General features: G+C 38.0%; 1 protein-coding gene and 1 long non-coding RNA gene across 5 annotated transcripts in view; one reads left to right on the forward strand and one right to left on the reverse strand.

Annotated features, from left to right (window-relative positions):
* LOC309478108 (uncharacterized protein) overlaps positions 1-10,000 on the forward strand; it is a 43,161-nt gene that overhangs the window by 13,801 nt on the left and 19,360 nt on the right. For 3 of the 4 annotated variants that reach the window (XM_082141605.1, XM_082141607.1, XM_082141608.1), the window contains exons 2-3: positions 1,362-1,421; positions 5,884-6,045. In XM_082141605.1, coding sequence (XP_081997731.1) covers positions 6,013-6,045 — 33 coding nt within the window. In that variant the 5' untranslated portion in view covers positions 1,362-1,421; positions 5,884-6,012. The remainder of the gene's footprint in view (positions 1-1,361; positions 1,422-5,883; positions 6,046-10,000) is intronic. The other variant, XM_082141606.1, reaches the window with a different exon arrangement.
* Positions 1-10,000, reverse strand: part of LOC309478241 — a 100,661-nt gene that overhangs the window by 224 nt on the left and 90,437 nt on the right. The window contains exon 2 of the long non-coding RNA XR_014198897.1: positions 1-1,055. This exon is cut by the window's left edge and continues 224 nt beyond it. This is a non-coding gene — a long non-coding RNA (uncharacterized lncRNA). The remainder of the gene's footprint in view (positions 1,056-10,000) is intronic.

A 10,000-nucleotide genomic window follows, 5' to 3' on the forward strand; every position in this document is an offset into this window, starting at 1 on the left:
TGCATTTTATTTTTCAGGATTCTTTGATGAATATAAAGTTTTTGAACCGAATAAAACTGAGTGTCCTCGCTGAATTACCCCAGACTTAGACTTACCCCAAACTTTTGACGTGTATCACAGTTTCCACACAAATATGAAGCTGTTTTCAACATTGATAATAATCCTAAATGTATTTTTAGCATCAAATCATCATATTAGAATGATTTCTGAAGGATCATGTGACACTGGTACCAGTTTATATTTCTGAAACACTCAGATGTTGAATATCATCCGCTGTTGCTGCATGCAGAAATGTCACACACACTGCAGAAATGTCACACACACTCACACACACTCACACTGCAGAAATAGTAGTATGGCATGTTAAAAAAAGTGCTATATTAATATGCCAGTCTGAGTTTCCACACTTATTCAGTTTTTCCTGATGATGAATTTGAGGTGTTTGTGGCAAATGTCAGTCATTTACACACTAATAAATGATTAATGTGCAGCAAGACTTTTTAAAACGGCGTGTGTTAATGATTAGTGCTGGTCTCTTCTTTCTCACACACGTCTGTGTCGTTCAGAGGATCAGAGGATGAAGTAAATGCATGTTAAAGAGGAACTGTTCTGTGTTTTCACATGTTCATGTTTCTTCAGTGTGTGTAATGTCTCTGTTTGAGCTCAGAGTTCTTCTGTATATCAGAGTCAGTGTTTCTGAACTCCTGAAACGCCTCCATTGTAGTCTTGAGTTTCTTCCGGGAACGAACACATCACAATATTCCTCATTATAATAATTCATACGCAGAATAAAGGGGCGGGGCCTGGTTGAGTTAGTTAGTAGTGTGTTAAACTGGTGGTTATGGTAAGGGGCGGGACATTTCCCAAACACACTTGAAGCGCTCGACCAATCACAACACACTGCTCCAGCCGACCAATCAGAGCACAGTGTGCTTTTCAGGAGGAGGGGCTTCATAGAGACAGGAAGTAAACAGAGCGTTACTGACAGACTGGGAAGAGAGGAGCCGCAACAATAGAGAATATGAGGAGAATAATCAACATTCAAGCTGGAAAACCTGTTCTAGTAGAGACTGAAACAACATTCAAGACTTAGAAAAAGAGCATAATTTGGGCTTTAAAATGGAGGCAGGAGACACACACACACACACCTACACACACACACATACGTGTGAGATGTGTTGTGATTGTAGCAGCAGATCAGACAGATTGAAGTCTTCTGTCTGTGTTTCTCCCATCTGGGGCTGAAAATCTCCCAGTGTGTGTGTGTGTGTGTGTATGTGTGTGTTTTATGCATTATAGTGACACGTAATCAGTTTAAAACCATCTTTTATATGATTGTGTGTGTGTGTGTTTGTCAACAGTGTTTTGCTGAAGACAGAGAGACTTTGAGAAACTGAAGAGTAACAGCAGAAAAACACCACGTGAGTCTTCCATTAATACGCCTTACACAAACACGCATGACAGATCTCCTGTTTATGTGTTTTACATTAAATATGAATATTTATTCAAATATGTACATCAGTTTCATGACTATTGGAATGTACATGAAGTAATTACCCATTTAGAGTTATGTAATGCTATAATGTTTGTTATACTCACTCACTCACTCACTCACTCACTCACTCACTCACTCACTCACTCACTCTCATACACACACACACACACACACACACACACACACACACACACACACACACACACACACACACACACACACACACACACACACACACACACACAAAGGAGCTACATTACACAACGTATTATATGTAATTAGCATAATTTGCAGACACAAATATTAAATATTATATCATGATGAGTTTGTCCAGTAGTTTAAGTGACAAATCAGACAGATCCCAGCATGCTTTGCTGCAGTGCAACTAGACATCATTTGTATGTCTGTGTGTGTGTGTGTGTGTGTGTGTGTGTGTGTGTGTGTGTGTATGATCTTGGTGTAAACGCACATCATGTGCTACTTCTTTCTTTCTTATGCTTTTTCTTTATAAAATGTTTACATTTATTTATATTCTTTTTTTAAAATGTATATATTTTTATTTATTTTTCTCTTTCTTTATTCTTTTTAAATGTATTTTTTATTTATTTGTTTTGTTTTTTATTTGTTTATTTTATATTAGCCTATTTATTTGTTTATCATTTTTAAATGTAGTTTTATTTACTTGTTTCTTTTATTCTATTTACTTATTTGTTTTTTTCTTAATTTTTCGATCTTTGTTTTTCATTTTTCATTTTATTTGTATTTTCTTTCTTAAATTTTTTTGTTTATTTATTTTTCTTTCTTTTTCTTTTCTTTTCATTTTATATATATATATCTGTGTGTGTGTGTGTATATGTGTGTTTTTTATTATTTAATTTTTTTCTTTGTCTATTTTTCAGTTGTTATTTTTATTTATTTAATCTTCCTTTCTTTGAGAATGTCTCTCTCTCATTCCTCTATAATCCCTCATTCCAGCATCTGTTCCGGCTGAATTAACTCTTTAACTGGAGTCTGATTTGCATATCAACCCTGTTAATGCGGATCTGTCTTTGTTCTGTCAGTGACATCAGCGCGTGTGTCAGTAAATCCCGTCCTCGGTTCACCTTTATCATCGGGGATCATCGGGATCGAGTCCGAGCACGTCTCAGTGTTCCCTCCTCCTGCCAGGAAACTTCTCCTTTGTAACGTCATGATTCTTTTGTTCACACGTAATGATTTAATTGCATCAACTTGCACTTGAAACCAAAATTAAACTGGTCCGTCGTTCTATGAACCGACTCAAGTTGTTACTCGTCTTGGGAAATTCACATCAGTCCGCCAGAATCGCTCGATTTCCTCGGAAGAATAACAACCAGAATCCATGTAATCCCACGAGTGCAGAGCCTTTATGATGATCTTATCTGATGACAAAGTGCTTTAATCTGAACTAAAACGTGTTTTTGTGTCTTCAATCCTTTTATTCAAATAGCAACTAAACCATTAAATGAGCAACAATCAGAAAAAACATGATGCATTCTCAAGATTTTCGGGATTTAAGTGTCCGTCTCACATGCATCTGTTTTCCGCCATGCTTCTGTCAGTTGCTCGTATCAGTAAATCATTCATGGTTTCATAATTAATGGAATGGAGTTGGTCTGGTTTTGCAGGCCTTTATTCGTGCCGTATTGAACTTCTTCATCAGCGTTTGTTCTTCTGTGTTCCTGAAGTTTTTTGTGTCCTGGAAAGAAACGATGGGCAGATCTCAGCTCATAAATTAACAGGGATGTGTTTGGAAAGGGCCGATTCGTTCGCACCTGTTCCTCATTATCCAGCCTCATCTGTCGCTCACACGGACTGTGATTGGTCGAGAGGAACTCAGAGTTTGGTTTGATCTCACAGTGGTAGTGCAGTTAGTGAGTCAATCATCACTAGTGCTAGTGCTTATAGTGCTGTGATGGGAACCGCTGGACCACAGTGTTAACCCCAACAGCCTAAAACACTCAGAACACCCTAGCAACTGCATAGCAACAGCCTAAAACACTCAGAACACCCTAGCAACTGCATAGCAACAGCCTAAAACACTCAGAACACCCTAGCAACTGCATAGCAGCAGACTAAAATAGTCAAACAGCCTAACAACTGCTTAGCAACAGTCTAAAACACTCAGAACACCCTAGCAACTGCACAGCAACAGCCTAAAACACTAAGAACACCCTAGCAACTGCATAGCAACAACCTAAAACATTCGAAAACACCCTAACAACTCCATAGCAACAACCTAAAACATTCAGAACACCTTAGTGACTGCATAGCAACAGCCTAAAACGTTCAAAAACACCCTAACAACTCCATAGCAACAACCTAAATCTCTCAGAACAACTTAGTGACTGCATAGCAACAGCCTAAAACATTAAAAAACACCCTTACAACTCCATAGCAACAGCCTAAAACTTTTGAAAACACCCTAACAATTCCATAGCAACAACCTAAAACATTCAGAACACCTTAGTGACTGCATAGCAACAACCTAAAACACTCACAACACCCTAAGTGAAATTGAAATGTTCCCAGTGTTTCTTACGAGGGCAAAACAAAGTTGTGTGTGTGTGTGTGTGTGTGTGTGTGTGTGTGTGTGTGTGTGTGTGTGTGACCTTCTGCCTCTCCCTGTGGGCGTCTCTTGGCTCTGGATGAGTCTTGGCTCTCTGAGAGGTTTATTTGCTGAGGTCTGACCTCTCGTCTCGTGTCTCTGGGCGCCGGGTTTCCTTCAGATGACTTTCTCTGGACTCATCATCACATTCAGATTCATCAAATATGGGATTGAGATGGATCATACAATATTGACCTTATTAATATATTAAAAAAATAGTAAGGTCATGCTATAAGACTCTTCAGTTCGGCTTGTGCATAAAAGCACCAGTTGTTTGTGGTAAAATCACTGGGTTTATTGTTTAATTGAACTTTTCCCAGGTGTGTGAATTCTGTTTTTCCATGCGATCGTTGCATCTAAAGCGTGTCCGTCTGAGCGCTGGCGGCTGATGGTGGTGTGTGTGTGTGTGTGTGGTGTGTGTAGTGTGTGTTTGCGAGCCGACAGCTGGCGGTGAGGGCCGCGGGAGCCCGGCGGGGTCGTCCGGACCTCATTTCCAAACGCACTGTAAACAAAAGGTTAAAGAGGGTTCAGATGCGCTGCATTAACAGATGCTCGTCGGCTCAGTCCTCATTACATCACCGCTATGTGACAAAACATCATTCAAACATTAGTCAAAGATTTTGTAAGCATGTTGCGTAGTTGTGCATGGAGCTGGCTGTTTTATTTGGGATAATAACACAATGAAACATGACAATTTTTGTCCATGCTGAAATACAAAGGAATTATGAATGCATGCAAAAACAAAAGAGAACCAATGAAATATTAATAACTGATTATGTTCTGTCTTTTGCTTTTTCTATGCATTTGTTTTGTAGCTGTAGTTTGCCAAATAGGTATCTTAACTGAGTTTAGAGTTTTGTTCTTCCCAAATTTTTTTTTTTTATATATATTTAAAACAAATATTAAATATTTTCCTAATATTTTGATGTTTAATCGAACTTGTAGTATCATTAAACATAAATATCCCCTCCAGACGTCACTGCTGTAGATGCCGTCATGATTTTCTCCATAACCTCAGTCTTTTATCTTAATATTTTTCCCTTTTGCTGATGTTTTCAATATTGTTTTGTAGAGTATCACAGTTCAGTCTGAAAGAAAAACAAATGTTTTACTCTGTAAATTTGAACTGATCATTATTAGTATTAATGATTTAATTTAAGATTCATCATTTTATATAAGAATAATGCAATGAAACATGACATAATTTTGTCCATGCGTTTATACAAAGAAATTATGAACACATGCAAAAACCTGTAGCTGTAGTTTGCCATTTTTGCCAATTTTGTCAGATAAATATGATTTGATTTTGAAGATGCATCATCTTTGATTCTTCAACATTAAGAATAAATGATAATGTGAATTAATGCATCTTATTAATTACTGATCTATATTAATTGATCATTTGATCATTGTTTTGTTTATTTTAATTGATCATTGTGTTTTTAGAGTTTCTGAAGTAATATTTTCCTCTTGAATACCTTGATTATGATGGTTCTTGTGCTTTGAGGCGTGATGGTCACTCCACTGATGTGTGCGCATGTCTCCCTCTAGTGGAGGAAACACACACTGCATCAATGCATCTATTCAGGAATGATTCTCCAGAAATAATAATTATCTTTAAATTGTAGGATGGATGTTCAGTTTATAAAGTGTCTAACCTTTCAGTGAGAATTTTCACGCAAGTAATGTTTTCTCTGTTGGTTTTCAGACGTGGCTTCCTGAGTTTCATGCGTTTATTTTCTTCTCTTTCCTTGTGTTTTAGTTGTATATCTCCAGATCTGCTGCAGTGCATCGTGGGAAACAACTCCAGCTTGTGTTTACGGGAGCAGGACTTGCTGGGAAAAGACGTCTGGAGAAACTGAACCAACTGAGTGACAAACTGACCAACGGGATGCCAGGAATGAGTGCGCAGGAATCCAGCACGGTAAACACACACACACACACACACACACACACACACACACACCTCTCAACAACACGGATGAATATCGACTGCACTCGCAATCTGACGTGAACGAGAGTTAAATTCAAACAACTTCTTTTAAGAATTTTTATTGACTATATAATCTTGAAACAGAAGGTCAGCGCTGCAGGAAATGACATCATCATCATTATACAAACTTATGATATATTGGAGTTTCAGTTCAGGTTTATTTTATTTCAATTAACGGAAATACATTTTCCCCATGGTTTTAGTTAACTATAAAAGTTTCCTAATTACAAATATCTTGTCAGTTTTCGCTTACTACTTCTTAAAATATGATACATTTACATAAGAAGAAATACATTTTAATATTGAACATTAAAAAGAAGGGTAACACTTGACTTTATAGTAAGGTTTTATTTTTTTATTTCAATGTGTGTGTGAGTGTGTGTGTGTGTGTGTGTGTGTGTGTGTGTGTGTGTGTGTGTGTGTGTGTGTGTGTGTGTGTGTGTGTGTGTGTGTGTGTGTGTGTGTGTGTGTGTATGAGAGAGACTGTTTTTGTGTGAATGTGAGTGAGTGTGTGTGTGTGTGTGTGTGTGTGTGTGTGTGTGTGTGTGTGTGTGTGTGTGTGTGTGTGTGTGTGTGTGTGTGTGTGTGTCTTTTGATATGTATTTGTTTAAACGGCTCCAGATGTTGCTGATGTTGAGCGCTGGATCTGACGGAGCATCTGTCCGCTCACCTGGAGCTTCACACACACTCACACACACACTCTTCTCCTCCGTCGCGTCTCGTTCTCAGTCACCATGTGTTGTCATTCAGGGCTTTTGCTCACATTCTGTTGTTTCGCTCTTTTCTCCAGAGATTTTGACGTTGCCTTTTGATGTTGGACGAACATTTGTGGGTTTTATTGCTGATGAATTAGATTTGATAAACCCGGGGTGCATTTCTGTCAGGACCACTATCATCAAAGACAAATGACAATTAGCATACAGTTAGGATTGGCGGTATGGTTCTGTTCTGGGCCGCCTAGCGTGGATAAGAGTGGCAATAACCCCCCTTAGGGTGAACAGAACAGAACCAACATCAATGTATTGCAGATATCATTAAAGGGGTGTATAATGTCCTTTACACAAGATGTAAAATAAATCTCTGATGTCCCCAGAGTGTGTTTTAGCTCAAAATACCCCACAGATATTTGTATATAGCATGATAAAGTTGAGCAAAAACACACCGTTTTTGTGTCTGTCCCTTTAAATGCAAATGAGCTGCTGCTCCCGGCGCAGAGGGCAGAGCTTCACGAGCTCGAGTCCTTTTACCTCATACACACATGCACTGAACATTTCAAAACTTTTAGCCTTTTATGTTCAAACCGGAGTCAGACAATGATGGAGAGACTCAAGAAGAAGTGACAACATGTAGAAGCAACAGGACATTTCTGAATGATTAGTTGATGAATTTATGAAGCTTATGTGTAGTTATCATCTAGTCATTGATTAGCATATTCTGTCATGATAATCTATAAATCGTGTTCTGGGGGCGGGGTTTATGTAAATTCTAGGGTTGGTGATGTCACTAACCCGGGAGGAATGTGGTGTAGTCTCTACCAGCCGTTTGTTGTAGTCCTTAAAAAGTGATTTCTTTAAAAGCAAATAACTCCCTTTGCTTTGAACTTTGAGTGTCGTAACTTTGTAGATGTTGTTTATGATCAAACAGCAACATTACACACTAACTCACAAAAAAGAAATACTCTTATACATATACAGTGTTATAAATGCATTACTAGTAGTTTGTGCAAGTCAATCATCACTAGTGCTGTAACCTTTAGTTAGTGTTAGAAACTAAAAACACTTTACTTACAGCCTGTGTATATAATGCATTATGTTTAATACATTGTATGATTTCATGAATAATTGTAACCACTTTTATACTTATCTACTCATTGTTACACCTTTAAAACATTAAAACACACGACAAACAATTTCAGATGTAACGAGGAATCTGCAAATATTATAATGCATTTTAACTTGAGTTGCAATTATTTATAATGCATTATAATGTACAATATGAATACTTTTATTATGCATGAAACACAAAGGCTTTAAGTGTTATTAAACTCTTTAGTAACCACATGGCAACCACTCACAACACCCTAGCAACGTAAAATAGATGCTAAAACTACACATTCTGGCAACCATCCATGATTTTCTCTGACATTCGCCACTCATATTTTCATATTAATGTATAAATGTAGTTTTATCGTGTGAATTGAAGAGCACAGACGCAGTGAGTGTGAATCTGAGCGCAGGATCACAGTAAACTGGGTCAGAGCGCATCCTCAATCCAGCACCATATGTTACTCCACCAGAGCCTGAGGGAAACACACACACACACTCAAACACTCAAACACACACACACACTCAAACATACACACGCACACACGCACACACACACACACACACACACACACACACACACACACTCAAACGCACACACACACACACACACACACACACACTCAAACGCACACACACACACACACACACACACACACACACACACACACACACACACACACACACACACACACAAAGCATTATGGCATTAAGAAAATTAAGCCTATTGTTGGACAATTATGTTTTTTATTGTATTTTAATGACAATTAAACATTCCCCCATCATATATAATTGTTTTCTTTTTCTCTTTTGAAATAATTAACCAGACTTGTTTTTCTTTAGATTAAAAAAATTATATAAATGTTAACAGTAGGTATATTTGTAAAATAGGCTTAATTAGATTTTTTTTATTCTATGGTGAAATATAATCTTCTCTTTTTTTTCATAATTACTGTAATAAGAGCTAAATGCAAATACAATAAAAAAAACTTAATTGTCCTAAAATAGGCTTAATTTTCTTTATACATAGTTACTGTGTTTTTCTTTTGGTGTGTGTGTAAAACATGACCTGAGATTCGCCCGTACAGATGTTGAGTTCCTGTCTCTCTGAGTGTGTGTGTGTGTGTGTGTGTGTGTGTGTGTGTGTGTGTGTGTGTGTGTGTGTGTGTGTGTGTGTGTGTGTGTGTGTGTGAGAACGAGGCCGATGTGAAGGTACGACGGACAGCCGGTCACTCTCACGCCTCTGTCACCTGACCTAATTTCCATACTAAACCCCGCCTCCAGGGATTTCAGGGAGTTTATTTCAGCAAACGTGTCGCATCTTCATAACGTTAATCATCTCTGGCATATTCATAAATGCCAGGCTGTCACAGGCTTATATGATGTCATTTATTTCAATTTACTGCTCCGAAACACAGACGCAGCCTCGTCTCGGGGGACGTCCTGCCGAATGAAATCGTATTTGGTGGAAATTAATCACATTAAATCGTAGATTAAGCGATAATCCTCTGCGAGCTCTTAAACACTGTAAGTGATTGGCGTCGTCGCTGACCCGGGATCCGCTCGGCCCGTTACCCGGAGATCAGTGCAGCGTCCCTGGGGAAGAGCGCTAGGCGAGTCCCTGGATTAGGCCTTAAAATCGCCCACTGGACCCTCATTTACATAATTACACTTTAATTATGTGGAATATTGCGTGATGGTGGTAACTCCAGTATTCTGAACACATGTTTATCTGAGATTGTGTGTCGTGTTTACAGACGACCGGCTGTACGGGATTTTATTATTTTAACCCTTTAAAGCCTGATAAATGAGATAATACTCGGAATATTTTTTTTTTTTAAATGGAAAAGTGTTTTTTATTGTGCATCATATTTTATACATCAAGCTCAATAAACAGCTCCATTTTATCCAGAGGCCCAAACTGAGCCAAAAATATGCTTTTTTGTTCATATCCTTATTTTTATGGGAAAAAAGTAAGATGAAATCCTGATGCTTGTAATGTAAACCAATCAGATCTTTCTAAGTAGCATAGCAGATACTTGTCATGTAAATATCAATATCTG

This window comes from Leuciscus leuciscus (assembly GCF_965113295.1).
Source record: "Leuciscus leuciscus genome assembly, chromosome: 16".
Classification (NCBI taxonomy): domain Eukaryota; kingdom Metazoa; phylum Chordata; class Actinopteri; order Cypriniformes; family Leuciscidae; genus Leuciscus; species Leuciscus leuciscus.